The following is a 15,607-nucleotide window of genomic DNA, read 5'->3' as shown; positions in this document are numbered from 1 at the left end:
AATTAAGACTAAATATTAAGATTACCTTGGTTAATTATTTTTTTTAAAGATACTAGATGTTGGGGGCAGTTGATTGAGAGCCAGGCCTAGAGATGGGAGGTCCTAGGTTCAAATCTGGCCTCAGACACTTCCCAGCTATGTGACCCTGGGCAAGTCATTTTACCCCAATTGCCTAGCCCTTACCACTCTTCTGCCTTGGAGCCAATACACAGTATTGACTCTAAGACAGAAGGTAAGGGTTTAAAAAATAAAAATTAAAAAAAAAAAAGATACTAGATGTTCCTGTATAAAATTAAATTTTTATAACAAATAATTAAAGTATAATTGTATCATTACAAAATAGGAATTTTCATAAATAACACTTCTCTAAATTGAGAAAGTCAACATCTCTTATTCTATCTAATATTTAAACATTGGTCAGACTTCCCAGATTAATGGTAAGAATAACTCAATAATGCAATACCTTAAAGAGAGCTTGGAGTCTTGTCAAACTGTGGACTAAATATCTGTATTTGTGCAATATTTTCTCCTCTTGAAATGCAAATTTGAACAAATATTATCTGTCCTAAAGGTCTTGATAGGGATGAGGGAAAGATTTTGCAGTAAATCTACTTGGAAGAATTAACATATCAATGCAGAAAGTATTTCACCTGCATCTATATTATTCCAAGTATTTAAAAGATAATCTCAAGGATCAGATGCTTTCATCAAGAGTTCTCCCTCTTCTGGAATTACCTCACCAAACTCTTGTTCATAAGAAGCATAAAGCTAATCTTGGGTCCAAATTCTAAAGAGGATATAGTTGTTATGAAATCCAAAAATGTTAAAAGGGCAAGATTAACAAAAATGAATATCTGAAAAGACAATTTCAGATTGTTATTCCTAAGCAATTGGTTTTAGAGTGGTTGTAGCTCCTTTAGACTTAATTGGGTAGCTTGTCAGCAACAATGAGATAAGTATATAATGATATAGTCTCTTAGGCATCCTCACATGATTTGCAAAATGGTACTATTCTGGAAAAATACAACAAAAATCATGATAACTATGTGCCAAACACTAGTATTCAGCAAGCAAAACCACCCAGATTCAAAGATTTTTAGGAGAAACAAGGGAGGCATCATTTCCTAAGGCTAAAGACAACAGATTTTAGTTTCTATTTGGTACATTTCAACTCCATCCATGAATAAAATTTAATGTCTCCCTGATGGAAAAAGGCTGCATCATCATGAAAATGGGGATTGGAAGGGTTATTTTTCTTACTATATAGTTCACCCATATTTATGTGCCAAGTCAAACTCCTCAGAGTACTTAGTCATTCAGATTTCCATGCCTGGAAAAGTCCCCAGGCAAATGTTCCTAGATTTGGATTGTCAACATGATAGCACTTCACTGCACTACATCATGATGCTACTGAGTTGGCACTATAACCTTGGTGAATAGTTCTCTCTAGATTATATTTGATTTGATACTATGGGGTAGCTTTATCAATGATTAGACCACTAAATTGCATGTCTAGAATTAATAACTTCACATTGTAAGTACCATGTTAATTTACTCAATAGGGATGAGAAAGCATTTAGTACAATTTTAATATTTCTATTTCTAAACCTATTAGCATATTAAACTTTACACTTATTAAAAACTAGATAAAGCTTAAAGTATAGTTACCATGATCAAAAGGGCAAAAATCATTTAAAAAAATTTTTAAATGTCTCACTTCCCCATATTTTTTGTTGCCATGGGTAACAATGAACATTATTAAAACTACGACAGTGGCAAAAACAGGACATAAGAGCTACTAAAAGAAGTAAACAGTTTAAAAGATAACTTGTTAAATCACTTTTAAAACCAAATCTACAATTAATTAATCTGTCACCAATCTCCCCCAAACACTGTACCATCTTATAAAAATTTTTTAAAAATTAAATTTATTGTAAAATCTGAATTGGTTTTGCAGATAGTGTCTTCTTCTCAAGGAATCAAAACATCTGAAACAAGTATAATTGTGGCTAACTACTCTATATTTGTATCTATGCCAGCAAATAATATCTTGAGCAAGCTAAGATACAAAAAATCTTTAAAAAATACTGCAGGAATGCCTAGCCTGCCACCAAGATTTGGCCAAGGACACAAATTTTTTAAGTGTTTTAACCATCCTAATCAATCGATTGTTTACAAAATGTTTTCACCAGCAGCCAGTTAACATCACATGAGAACTGGCTAAAAATACAGCTCACAGAGGACACTGTTTGATGCCAGTCAGCCTGTGGCTATGTCAGCAGAAGCATCTGTTAGTAGATACCCCTGGCCAAAAGGCAAACATTTGTTTTGATGAAACAAACACTTCCATTTAAAAATGTTTACTAATAAAACCAACATTTGATTTGAAGTTTTCTCTCTACTTGGGTTTTGGCAGCTTTTCATTTATTTCTACATAGAGAACACCCCTCTGAAGCCATTTATTTCTACCCTAATATATTTCTTTGCCACAAAGATTTCAAGGTTTCCTCTACAACTTGTTTTTCATAGCTTTAAAATGTCATATTCTCAACAATTAACAATTCAGTAAAAATCAAGAAAAATCTTTACTTGCTAAAACCAAGTACCTGAACCATAATTTAGTTCAGGATATATAGAAAACCACATCCTCTTCAAAATCATGTAATAATTAATAATAGTTAACATTTATATAGCACTATGTGCTTTAAAATAATCATTTTAACAAATGAAGAAACTGAGGCAAGAAGCAGTTAAATGTGACTTGTCCAGAATCAAAAAGCTTTTGAGTATCTGAGGACAAATTTTAACTCAGGTCTTTAACTCCTGGTCCAATCCTTTAACCACATTGCCATATAGATGCTAGCAGTCCTTTAATATAGAGAAAAAGTACCATTCTTTTGCTATGCATTTCTTTCAAAAATTTCAACACTGATTCTTAGATCTCACTAAATATCATCAGTTTATTACATGTCTCCAATTATTCCTGATTAACATCACAAAATAAAAACTCCTAAGTCTACTGCACAAAGGCAATTAAAAAGTGTGTTGGTAAAAAGTCTTGTGTAGAAAAAAAATACATTTATTTGTTCCTAATACACTTGTCATCGAGAAATCTTTCTACAAACTGCTCAAACTTATATTAAAAACACTGGTCAAATGGTACTCATACTCTGTATTAAGGTTAAATTCCTATACTGTATGTACCATGAGGTTATTTTAAATCATTTTTCAATTGTGAAATTTTGTGCAGAACAGAGCCAAGTTTATAGACAAAAAACAATGTTACATTAACGATGAGGTTTCTATTCAACTGAATCAAAGATTAATTAAGTCCTATTAATTAAGTTCTACTATATGCAAAGAACTTTGTACAAAAACAAAAATGATGGTCTTTCCTCTAAAAGAGCTGATATTTAGATAAGTACAAGGTAACTGAAGAAAGGAGAGGACTGTTACCCTTTCAAGGAGTTCATGTAGGCTTCAAAGAGGAATTGGTACCCCAAAATAGTCTGTGAGAAGGGATTTTGAATGGCAACTCATTAACATGGTTCTTCTTCTTGACAAATGAAATAAGAATTCCTGGAATGTCTATTACTTTGTATTTGTTTAAATAATGCTTTCCACTACAAGTTTTTATCATTTAGTATTTACAAAGTTCCTTTTTACCTCCCTCATTAAAAGGTCAAGTACTTCATAGAAACAAAAGTTATGATATTTTAGTGTTTCATATTTCTATGATTTTAATGCATACATGGAATGAATATATATGTTCAATATATTTACTGTGGTACTTTCTGCCTGAAATACATAACTCTCTGTTCTAAGATGAACAAACAGAGCATAAATCCAAGGGGAGGCGGGCATGTGTGGAAAGCTGTCCCCTATAAATATACCCATAGAAAACTATACACCCACCACTGACCCCTCAGGGCTTCTCTATGTCACTGCCAGTTACTTCACACTTACCTCCATGCTCCTCCTCAGATCGTTTTCCTTTGTCTGGCTTGTCTGCAATGCTTGTTCAGTTCTGCAGAGCTTCTGCTTAAACTCATCTGAATTTTTCTCTAGCTGCTGTTTCATCACTATCACCTAGACAAGAGAAAGAACAAACTCTATTTTTTCTTCCTGCCTGACAAATATGTGCAATTGATTTATTTTCTATAGTATTTATCCTTGGATGGGTACAAGAAGAAAATTACCTTAAATGGGATAAATTTGTACCATCACAAAATCAGAAAATCTTACAAGTTAGAAGGGACTGTAAAATCCACTTAGTCTAACCTGGACTCAAACAATAACTAGTTCAATGGCATTTATCAACAATTGTCATACAGGTTCTGATGAACTCGCAATCTCCAAAAATAATATTTCATTTTTAAATAGTATTAATTCCTAGGAAGTTTTTTCTTAACTCAAACATTACTGTATTTCAAATCCAATTCAACATTTCAATAATATTTACAAATTCAAAAATTAAAATAGGAAGTTGACTACTTAAAAGTTCTTCTATGTATCTGCTTCTCGACCCTAGATGCTCATTCCCTGACTGCATGCTCATCTTTTTCCCCCAGGAATTATGATACTGACTTCCTTCCTGATGTTTCTCTTACTTAATTCTTCCTTTCTAACATGCTACAATCTGCTCATGCCTATCATTTCCTTCTCGATAATCTTCTGGGTAATGTGATAATTAAAATAGTGGGAGTTATAAACTGTGGCAGATAATAGAGTGGTTGGCTTAAATTGTGACCGCAAAGATATGTTTTTTATATTAAAAATAAAGTGGTCGCCAGGGAAAAATTCCCAAATATGAAAATATACCCAAGTCAGCTGGGTTTTATAGAGATTTTAATTAATACAAAATTAAGGAATAAATGAAAGAGAGTAAGAGAAAATAGTAGGAAAAGGACTAGACCAGCTTAGGCCAGCCTTAAGAGAGAGATCAGTTTTTTATCCACTCACCATAAGATTTGTCCCAAGCAAGATTCTAGTGTTCAGAGAGGCACCAGGCTAGCTCCACCTCAGCTGACTCCACCAGCTGAATGTGTCTCTCTCTCCTGAGGCCTCCTTTTAAAGGGAATTTTCTCCTATGTCACCTCCCCTAAGTTCTCACATCTACCAATCACAGTAGACGTTTTTCAAAGGACAGACCATTCTTAATTCACACCTAAGAAGGCTTAAATTTTTGATTAAGTTCATACCAGAAAAAACCTCTGAATAAGTTCTCACCTCTTTGCTCCTTGTAAATTCACAAGTTGCCTGACCTTTATAGGTACTTAGCATCCTTTTGTATTAGATCTAAGAATAGGCACAGCTTAAGAACTTTTGTCTTACTATAAGTATGGGTTTAAGTATTTTTCATTGTTCAGCAAGGAGTTTCTTCCCCTAAAACAGGCTTAAGTAGGGGTGGAGTAGAGGTCTCACATTCCTGATCTAAGTTCCTTCATTGTTTAAAATGGGGAATGGTCTTAACCAAATCTTATGAAGTAGGGTCTGAGAATTTTTAAGGTTCACAGTAACCCTCAATTTTAATCCTTGGGAAACTGGAAATCACTAATCGGCCCTCATCACAGGTTGTTACTTTCTTTCTTTCTATTCCCACTCTGTACTTTGGAATAAGTTTATTTTGCTTCGGACTACTTTCTCACTTATCTTACCCTCCCTTTCTAACATGACTCCTTCTTCCCTGTTGAGTTTAATATATTTATGAACTATACTTTATAAAGAAATGTATTCTATCTTCTTGTGTTGGGTTCATATGATATCATTTTTTCCCCACTCCACCCCTTCATGTTTGTTCCTTAACTTTGTGAAAAAGCGAGTTCCTTCCCCTGCTTCCTTCTTTCTTCCCCAATGTATTCTTTTTTCTTTCTCATTTCCTTCTGTTCATAAGACCACTAAAAGAGAACAAAGCCATACAAAGGGACTCTACTTGCCTTATCAAACTTTCTCTATAACATCTGAAGTAATTAGGATCCTAAAAGGAAATTTGTTTCTGATGGTTTCATAAGAATAAAAACAATTAATATCTTCTACTTTCTTACAACTGATCAAATGCATTTGCTATTTTCCATATCACTTTGCTTTTACATTTGGAAGTTATATTCAGTTCAGGTTTTTGTATCAGGAAACTTCAGATACCTTCCATTTTAGTAGTGATCTATTTTTTTCCCTTTATACTGTTTTCCTAGATAAAACACTTAGCAGAGTGTCTAGGCACACAATATACACTAAATAAATGTTTGCTCCCTTCTCTCTCTCCTTAAAAAGAACCATAAATAGAAAGCTTCCAGGAACATCATAGCCAAAATGCAAAACTTCTGGGTAATATTTAAACTAGCACCTTAAAAGAAAGAGTTCAAGTGACCAAGGAGTCCCATCCAAGATCATACAATATTATTTTGTCAGATAGCTAAGGTATGGATATGGGATTGCAGTGAAAAAAAGAAATATGAAGATCAACTTACTTTATCAAGTTCAGCTTGCAATATGTTTTGAGTACTTCTGGCCTGCTGTAACTCTTGATTTAGTTTGGTTTTTATCTGAGTGTTTTCCTGGTCTAGCATCTGGAGAGTACGTTGTTGATGTGAGAGTTCCTAAAAATTAGGAGAACAAAAATAAATTTAAAATAGCTATCATTCAGGAAAAAAGAGAGTTAAATTAAAAACTATTCAGTCAGTACACTAAAAGAGCCACAGACAATAGGGAGCCAGACCTCCCATTAATTTTTTAACATAATATAATTAACACTAGTACTGGGTCTGGTAATCAAATCCAGATCTGTTTAGGCAGGGAATAGACAAGAACTAATACTATATAAACAATCATCTAGAATCAAAGTAGTCTGTGTTAGCTCTCTACTAGAATGTTAATTTAATTTTCTTTTCTATTTAGAACAGTGTATAAAGGAACTCAAATATGTGAATGAGGTTACTAAGATTAATAATTCTGCTCAAACAGAAATAAGATTTTAAAAGTCATACATACAATATGCATATCAAGAGCACATTTAATGAAAATATAAGGAGAGAACAGAGGAGTTTATGAAAAGTCTATATTAATCAATTTTACAGTCATAAAACTGAATAAAGAATATTAGACACTAACTACTATATTTATAATATAAAAATGCATTTGATTTTTCAGTTTTAAAATATAATATTTAAAGATTTCTCTTCTCTGCACATTAAGATTCCATAGGATTAACTGAAAAATGAAAGAGGATGAATTTATCCATAATCTCAGTTAACAAGTGAGACATAAAAAGAGAAGATGTATGCTCAAACATTTTGGTCACCATCATGGAAGGTGTCCTGTGTAGAGTTCAAACACAATCAATCAAGTATTTATTATGGTAGATGCTGGATATAGAAGACAAAAAATGAGAACAGTCCCCAACTCCCAAAGACTTAAGAGTTTACTGGAGGAAACAACACATACACATATGACAATATATACAAATGAGGGGTAAGGGGAAGAACAGATTGAGAATCACATAGGAAATGACACTGAATCCAAGCTTTAAGTAAATTAGGGAATAATAAATGCATTTCAAAAACTGGAGACATCAGGTGCAAAGGTGAGATGGGAGATGAAAATATCACATGAGAAACAGAAAGAAAGGCCAGTTGAGTTGGATAATATACTATGAAAGAAAGTCAGGAAAGGTAGGATAGAGACAGATTGTAAGACTTCCAGAAAGAAAAACAGCTTTAAATAGTTTAGCTCTCCTAATGTTAGACTTTTATTACTGACTACATTAAGTTCAAGAATATAGCAGAACCTACAAAAGCCAAAATCTTTCACCAAAGTAGATTCTAAGAGACTGGGGTCATGTAAGCAACAAGATGGCTAGAGATGCAGTGACAACAAAAGATTAAGAGATGGGTACCTCAACCCACACAATGGTATTCATATATTGTTAAGAGGCCTAAATGAAAACTCACCACAACTAGTGGATACCAAGAATGGAAAATTTATGGGAGGACATGAATGGAGCAGAACAAAATGAGAGACTATTTACAGGTAGTATATGGAGAGAGTACACATGGTATATAGAAGTATACAAGATGCCATTCAAAAATTTAGAAAAGTATAAGTTGCAAAAGCCACCAATCCACTCTGGTAACCAGAATAATAACAGATGGACATTTATATTAACTATATCAAAAAGCAATATATTGTATTGATGCACAATTTTAACTTAAAAGAAGCAAATTGTCAACTTTCCTTAACACAGGGTCTAACCTGCCCTTTCCCCTTAATCCTTGCATGCTTAAGCAAACTCAAAGCTGTAAAAGCTGGGAAATGCAATATAATTTATCAAAGCAGGATATAGTTATCATGATTCAAAAAGACAACACTGTTTTTTTCTTACCTGCTGACAAATCCCAAAAGAGACAAAAAACAACAAATAGGATTTTTTTTGTCTATTCTACCTACTTTGTGAAAGATATAAAAAGATGAACATGAAGATAAAAATAAGAGGTAATTAGAACTGCAAAATCATTTCCATGCTTACTGAATCATATCATGTTGACTTCATAATATTTTTTTCCAGAATATCATACCTTAGCCACCAAAATGAGAATATATTCCAGAGGGAAAAAAATCAAAAACCCATCTCCATATATAGACATACTAAGAATATTAACTAGATTATTCTTTCTTTCTTTCTTTCTTTCTTTCTTTCTTTCTTTCTTTCTTTCTTTCTTTCTTTCTTTCTTTCTTTCTTTCTTTCTTTCTTTCTTACCTCCTGATAGTCTTTATCTTTGTCCTTGATTTTCTGTTCCAAAGAGCATCGGGTACTTTCTGCATTTTGTCTTTGACAATTCAAATCTTCAGACATTTTTTTCAATTTCTGCTCCAATTTTGTACACTGACAATGAATTAAATACTTCATTAAATACAAAAACTTCAACTATATAAAAAAGTTTTGTTTTTTAATTGCATTTCTTTTTCTTGGTAATAATAAATTTATCCTGAGGTGTCAACATCATCGAGTTTGTAAGATTCAATGTGAAACATGAAATAAATTACATGAAATAAACTACATTTTTCACTTTATGTAAATCGACTATTATACAGACTACAAAGAGCAATTTTTACATAAAACAGAATTGCTTCCTCATAAAGAAAGGAGGTAAGAAGGGAGTCACACGCTCATGGAAGCAGGGAACTAGCACATGGGGACCAGGGTCAGAGAAGCAAATCCAGAAATAGGAAACTATCAAGGCCAAGGCCAGCCATATGACGGCCAGACACAAAGATAGGAGAGGACGGGTGAACCACACTACCTGAGCACAGATGAACAGAAGACAAGACGTGGAATGGGGCAAAGATCTCCTCTCTCAGTGCTAGAGTTCTTGGACCAAGACCCCAATCCAGCAGTGGTAGTCTCTCAGGGTTTATATTCTTCTTCTTTTACTCAGAGAATTGTTTTTAGGATTTATTTTTTTGGTGGGAGGGTAGGAAGTTTTGGAGAGTCAAACCAAAAGGCATGAATGGAGAGAAAGCAAGCACAGTACTATAAAGGTAACATAGGTATTTTTGGAATAAGAATTTCAGAATTATTTATATAAATTCAGATTTGTATAATGTGAATTTAATATAGGAACTGTGTATAGTTGGCCTAAAATAACTCTCAATTTAATCCAAAATCGAGAATTTCAATGTCAATTACCAAGTCAACTTAAGCCAGAGTACAGTATTCAAGTTTTCTCAGGGAATTTTAAAATCTACATTTAAGCAAAATGGATTTTTTTTTAGAGAATCTGGATTTTCCTAAAAGAAGATGAAGGGGGAAAACAGCATTAAAGAACTTCCTAAGTTGATTTTTACAAGGGCTCTTTTATTTTCTTTTATAATTTTCAGTGTTTTATTTTAGTAATAGTTAAATATGACAATCTCAAGTTGTTGTAGGGGATATTAAATACCTCATTCTGCAATACTCTTAATTAACATTGCTAGGTACCCTTGAATCTTATTTTAAAAGGTGAACAAGATTTAAGGTTACTTTGTTTAAACAGAAATGGGCCAGTTATTTTTAACAGCAATTTTTTATGCCAAGTCTTTACAGCTCGCTTCAAAGATTTCACAAGTTATAAACACTAATCTTGATCAAGTAAACAATCCCATGAGACTAGCAAACAGATGCAACTGAAAGGTGTTTTGTTCTGCCATAGTAACATAGATATCATTTAATATCTCCATGCTTTAGTATATTTACCTATAAAATAGAATTAACAATATATAGTTTTATAATCTAACAGTAAATAAGCTATTCTAATGATATGAAATTCCAGCCTAAAAAAATCTGTCTTTTGCCTTACCTCACAAAAGTCCATTGAAACAATTAAATAATTAAGATATGAAATAATTTTACGAAGTTAAAATATCTCTATCAAAAATATTAGTTGTTAGGCAAAAGGAAAGGACCTAAAATTCTTCAGATGAAAACATTTCTTTCAAATCACTTCCATTTCTATCACAAAGCAACTCTGGTCAACAGGATATCCCATCAGGCTTAAGTAGAATTCTAAGAATACGTCAAGTCATATAATGTGAAGTCATTAATGTGAAGTACAAAGCCATTCCAAAACAGAGTGGAAGATGATGTCAAGGGAGTTTAAAATGAAAAGAAAGGAGATTAGGGAGCACATGGCAAAGAGCCTCAACTTTTGCAAAAAAAAAAAAAGTCATTCTCAGCTGAGAAAGTAGTGGTGAGGACAGAGGGTGAGAAAGGGTGAGGAGGAGTTATGGGATACTTAAAGAGAAAAAAGAATGGTTAGAATAGATTCTTTAAGGAGTAAAAAGGAATTAAGGGGGAATAAAGGGATTACTTCACTGCAGTGAGGCAAAAATTAAGTTAGCTAATTACAAATCTATAGTGGGGGGAAAAAAAAACCTACAAAGTCTGACAAACCATGATTACTTTATATCTATTGATTAGTACCATTAGTCCATTGTTCTAACAACAAAAAAACCTTGAGGATTAGAATTGAACTAAATAAAACATGCTAACCATCTGTCTAGATAGAGGTAAGAATGCATTATAGAAGTTATTTTTGTTTTGGCACATGGTCAATACAAAAATCTCTAACTATATTTTAAAACTTTGGAAGTTTTAGATTTTTCTTTTGTTTTGGTACCATTAACTTTGGAACAAGAAAATCAGATGAAATTACATTTTAAAAAGTTAATGGATAAAGTGGAGGAATTCCATGGAGACTGGAACAACCTCCACGAAGTGATGCAGAGCGAAAGGAGCAGAACCAGGAAAACATTATACACAGAGACTGATACATTGTGGTACAATTGAAGGTGATGGACTTCTCCATTAGTATCAATGCAATTTCCCTGAACAATCTGCAGGGATCTAAAAAAAAATACTACCCACAAGCAGAGGATAAACTGTGGGAGTAAAAACACCGATGAAAAAGAACTGCTTGACTACAGGGTTGGAGAAGATAAGACTGAGGAGAGACTCTAAATGAACACTATAATGAAAATTCCAACAACAGGGAAATGGGTTCTAGTCAAGAACACATGTGATAACCAGTGGAATCATGCGTCGGCTATGGGAGAGGGAAAGGCGGGGGGGGGGGGGGGGGGGGGGGGGGGGGGGGGGGGGGGGAAGAAATCGATCTTTGTTTCCAATGAATAATGTATGAAAACGACCAAATAAAATAATGTTTAAATAAAAAAAAAGTTAATGGTACCAAAACAAAAGAAGAGCTATATTTTAGGAATCTTCTAGTGTGAAGATGGGATTAACTCTCCCCTGCCCATTTTTATATTTAATCACCAGATGTGTATACACCCCACTCATCCTTAAGTGGGGTAAGGCCTGTGACCCATGTGTGTGAAAGTGAGTGACAAATCAGAACCAGACGGCAGTCCTAAGAAAATTTACAGACTATAATTGGTCCACAAAAAAGTAGAAGACAGCACAGGAAGTAGAACAAAGAAGCATCTTTAAAAGGAGTCACAACTTCCTGTGAAGGGGAGTTCTTTTGTTCTTTGGAGTTAGGAGTTAAGAGTTGGAAGCTGGTGAAGAATCTACTTCATGGATCTGAGACCCTGGACTTGGTGAGACTGTTCTTAAATCTCTCCCTTTGCACTACCATGTGGGTAAGTGAGAAAGGCTGACTCCTTTCCCTGGCTTTTCTGGAGATACTAGCCTCCAGAGAGGCTAAAGCCTTGTTTAATTACCTCTGGGTCCCCTTTACTGGGGCCTCTTAAGCCCTGACTGGTTCTGACCTAGCCAGAGTAAATATCTACTCTCTCTGATTTTCTTACTTTCACTCTTTCTCCTTTTGTAAATAAATTACCATAAAAAATCATTTGGAATTGAGTAATAATTTCTGGCGACCATACTCTTAAATAATTTAATCGAACCCTTTAATTTTAACCCCTTACATTCTGGCCTTTACACTAGGAAGCCAGGTAATCAACATATATAATGGGTATACATGGTATTGTAAATCACATATAAGCTGGAAAATAGAAGTTATTAAAGTTTCTAATGACAAATTTAAAATTCTGGTAATTCTACCAGAACTTGGTAAAATCCTGATAACCACAATGACATCAATTTCTTTAATCTTCAAAAGTTTACCTCTTCTAGCTCAGCATAGGAGTAAAAAGGAACTGTGAACCCTCGGCTCCTTCTCTTAGATGCCTTGCATCAAAGAAGAAAATCCAAGAGAGGATTGATTTAATGGATGCAGAGCTAGAAGGTCCTCAAAGTCATCCTAGTCCAGCTTCCTCATGTTATAGATAAAAGAAATTCAGACCAGAGAGGCTAGGTGATTGACTAAGGTTTAACAGATAGCAAGTTGCAGGGCAGAGAACATGAACCTAGGTCTTCTGATTTCAAATGCAGGTGTGTTCTTTAAAAGCAGAATTTTAGAAGTGATTGAAGATATATTTTTTCTTTAAAATACAGCAACAATTGACATTCTAAAATTTCAGTTGCACACCTGCAAGGATTGCTGATCATCACAGGTGCCACTATTTTCAAACCTCTGACAATTCAACTCCCTCTTTTGCTTTCAAGTTTTCAAGCAATAAGAAATGAAGCTGAAAACAGGTAAAGACAGAAAGTAAGTTAATTTTAAATGGGTATAAATCAACAGGCTTACATCTGAGATGAACTTTCTCTTGATCACTGTCTCTTTATTCACCAAGATGATACTACATCAAATTCAGATTATCTCAGAATGAAAAATAGCTCTTCTTGATTCTACCCCCAAATATTCATTTTGCTCTTAAAGGTATTACCATTACCCATCACATAAGTTCTTAATTTAAGTATCTTCATCCTTAAAAGTCATCTGATTCCTAAGCTCAGTCACTTTTCATTCTATTAACTCTCATCTATTTACATTCAGTTATCAAGTCTTCTCTACCTTATCAGGTTAAAAAAAGATGGAAGGTCATAGATCATTGAGTTCAAGTCAAGAACCCTCTTCTCCAACAAATGAGTATTTAGCTATTTTTTACTTAAAAAGTAAGGTAGAAACCACTACCTCCAGATAGTTCTATTTGTTAAGGTTCTTCCTTACATTCCACTGAAACAGTCCCCCTGAAGTTTTCACCATTCTCTTCTCTCTAGTGTGAAAAAAAAGCTAATCTCTCTTCTATGGGATAATCTTTTAACTAACATGAGATACCTATCGTGTCCCCACAAAATTTTCTCTTCTCTATGCTAAGCATTCCTAATTCCTTCAATCAATTCTGTTATGGCATGATCTCAAGGCATCTCACCAATCTGGACACAATCAAAATTAACTAAATAAGAATTAATTTACTATGAATAAAAGTCACTATACATATTTGAGAAATAAAAATAATAGAGATGGATGGGAAGGTAGATTAGGTTAACCTCAAGGTTAAAATTCTAAGATTTTATGATTTCTATTAAATATTAAATAAGTGGTTTAAATTCACGCAGGTCTAAAAACTATGTTTTCATACATCTTTTAAATATTTTTAAGGCCTTTAAAGCTTTCCCATACTTCATTTTTATTCACTGTTATTACTAATATTTACTTAGTGTCTCTTGTTGAAAGGGAATTTTAAAATAAACCCTCTCCCACTACTTGCACAAGTTACCTTGGCTGTTACCCGATCCAACTGTGATGTTAATCTCATCACTTCATCTCCAGATTTGTTCAAAACTTTGTCTTTTTCTGTTAACTCCAATTTTGTTTTCTCTAGTTGGAGCTGTGTTTCTTGTAATTTATTCATGTATCCTTTTATGTCATGTTCTTGGGCTTGCAGTTGATGATCCAATTCATTAACTTTACATTTTAACTCTTAAATTACCAAAAAACAAAAACAAACACCAAAAGCTGTGTTAACAATATATTTGAATTTTACAATTTGAATTTTACAATTAGAGAGTTTGCAATTAGTTTCACCTTAAACCATTTAATCCAAATGTGGTATAAATTAAAAGATATTTAATGAGATTATGTTGCAATATTTTCTTTTCCATTCTCTCCCATAATCAACTACCCTAGAGGAAATGAGGCAGAGTTCATATTTCCATGCAAATGAAAGTGACTGCCAAAAACCACTTTTAATTGAAGTGTACCACTCCTTCACAACATTTCTACATTGTAAAGAAATCGCAAAATTAAAATGTATTGAGTACCATCCTGTATGAGAGCCTTGGTTTCATATATCCCTCACTCCTCTCTGAAACCTGCATTCACTTCTCCTCTCCTAGACCTCAGATATAATGAGAAAACAAGATCTTCTACTTAAGTGTCTGATGGGAATGATGTGGTCAAAAATGATCTGAGCACATCTATGTGACCCTGCTTTCTGTGGATCCATTTAGTATCTCATATAATAGTCTTACAGGCCCAAGGAAAAATCCTCACATTCTATCTATGAAAACTATTTTATGTGAGCTTGTTTGTCAAAACTATGCAGTTGTCAATAATAAATGAAGCTGGTACACAATGCCTCAGGATGTGTGATGGAAAAAGGCTATGTGACAACCTACATCTACAGCTTTTGGGGGAAAGGGAATGCAATAATGTAAGGGATAAAGTTATCCTCTCAGGTAAGAGGAGGAGTAGAAGAATAGGGAGGGCTAAAAGTATTCACTGTGACCTCTGACAGCCACCCAAACCTCCCAGCCTTCCCTTCTACTGAAGAGAGGAATGTAAGGACCTCTCTAGGACAGAGAATGTGTTACAGGCTGGGAAATGAAAAAAATCCATCCAGCATCAGGGATAATTTGAATAGAAGGAATATGAAAAAGAAGTAAACTTAAGTATATTAAAAATTACAACTGGGGGGTAGAGTCACTGTAGAGGAGTAATGAAGCAGGAATGTGCCTGATCTCACCCAAATTCCCCTCCAAATAACTTTAAAATAAGGCCTCAAAATGGATCCTGAAACAGCAAAACAAAGGGGTAAAACAATTTTACAGCTCAAGACAACATAAAAGGTTGATAGGAAAGTCTACCTCTAGCACAGACAGTCTTAGCAAGTCAACAAAATCCTGTCCCACAAGCCAGTGCAGGTTTTGGGGTCAACCAACTGAAAAGTGACTTACAGAGATTTCAGCCCAAAGATGTCAAGGGGG

At 33.9% G+C, this 15,607-nt stretch overlaps 1 protein-coding gene across 1 annotated transcript in view; it reads right to left on the bottom strand.

Annotated features, from left to right (window-relative positions):
• CENPF (centromere protein F) overlaps positions 1-15,607 on the bottom strand; it is a 74,369-nt gene that overhangs the window by 40,420 nt on the left and 18,342 nt on the right. Inside the window, exons 7-10 of the mRNA XM_056815920.1 lie at positions 14,119-14,321; positions 8,753-8,878; positions 6,468-6,596; positions 3,967-4,089 (exon numbers count right to left, since the gene is read on the bottom strand). Of these exons, the coding sequence (XP_056671898.1) occupies positions 3,967-4,089; positions 6,468-6,596; positions 8,753-8,878; positions 14,119-14,321 (581 nt within the window). The remainder of the gene's footprint in view (positions 1-3,966; positions 4,090-6,467; positions 6,597-8,752; positions 8,879-14,118; positions 14,322-15,607) is intronic.

Source organism: Monodelphis domestica, chromosome 2 (assembly GCF_027887165.1).
Source record: "Monodelphis domestica isolate mMonDom1 chromosome 2, mMonDom1.pri, whole genome shotgun sequence".
Lineage (NCBI taxonomy): Eukaryota > Metazoa > Chordata > Mammalia > Didelphimorphia > Didelphidae > Monodelphis > Monodelphis domestica.
This window is presented reverse-complemented; position numbering and strand designations above follow the sequence as displayed.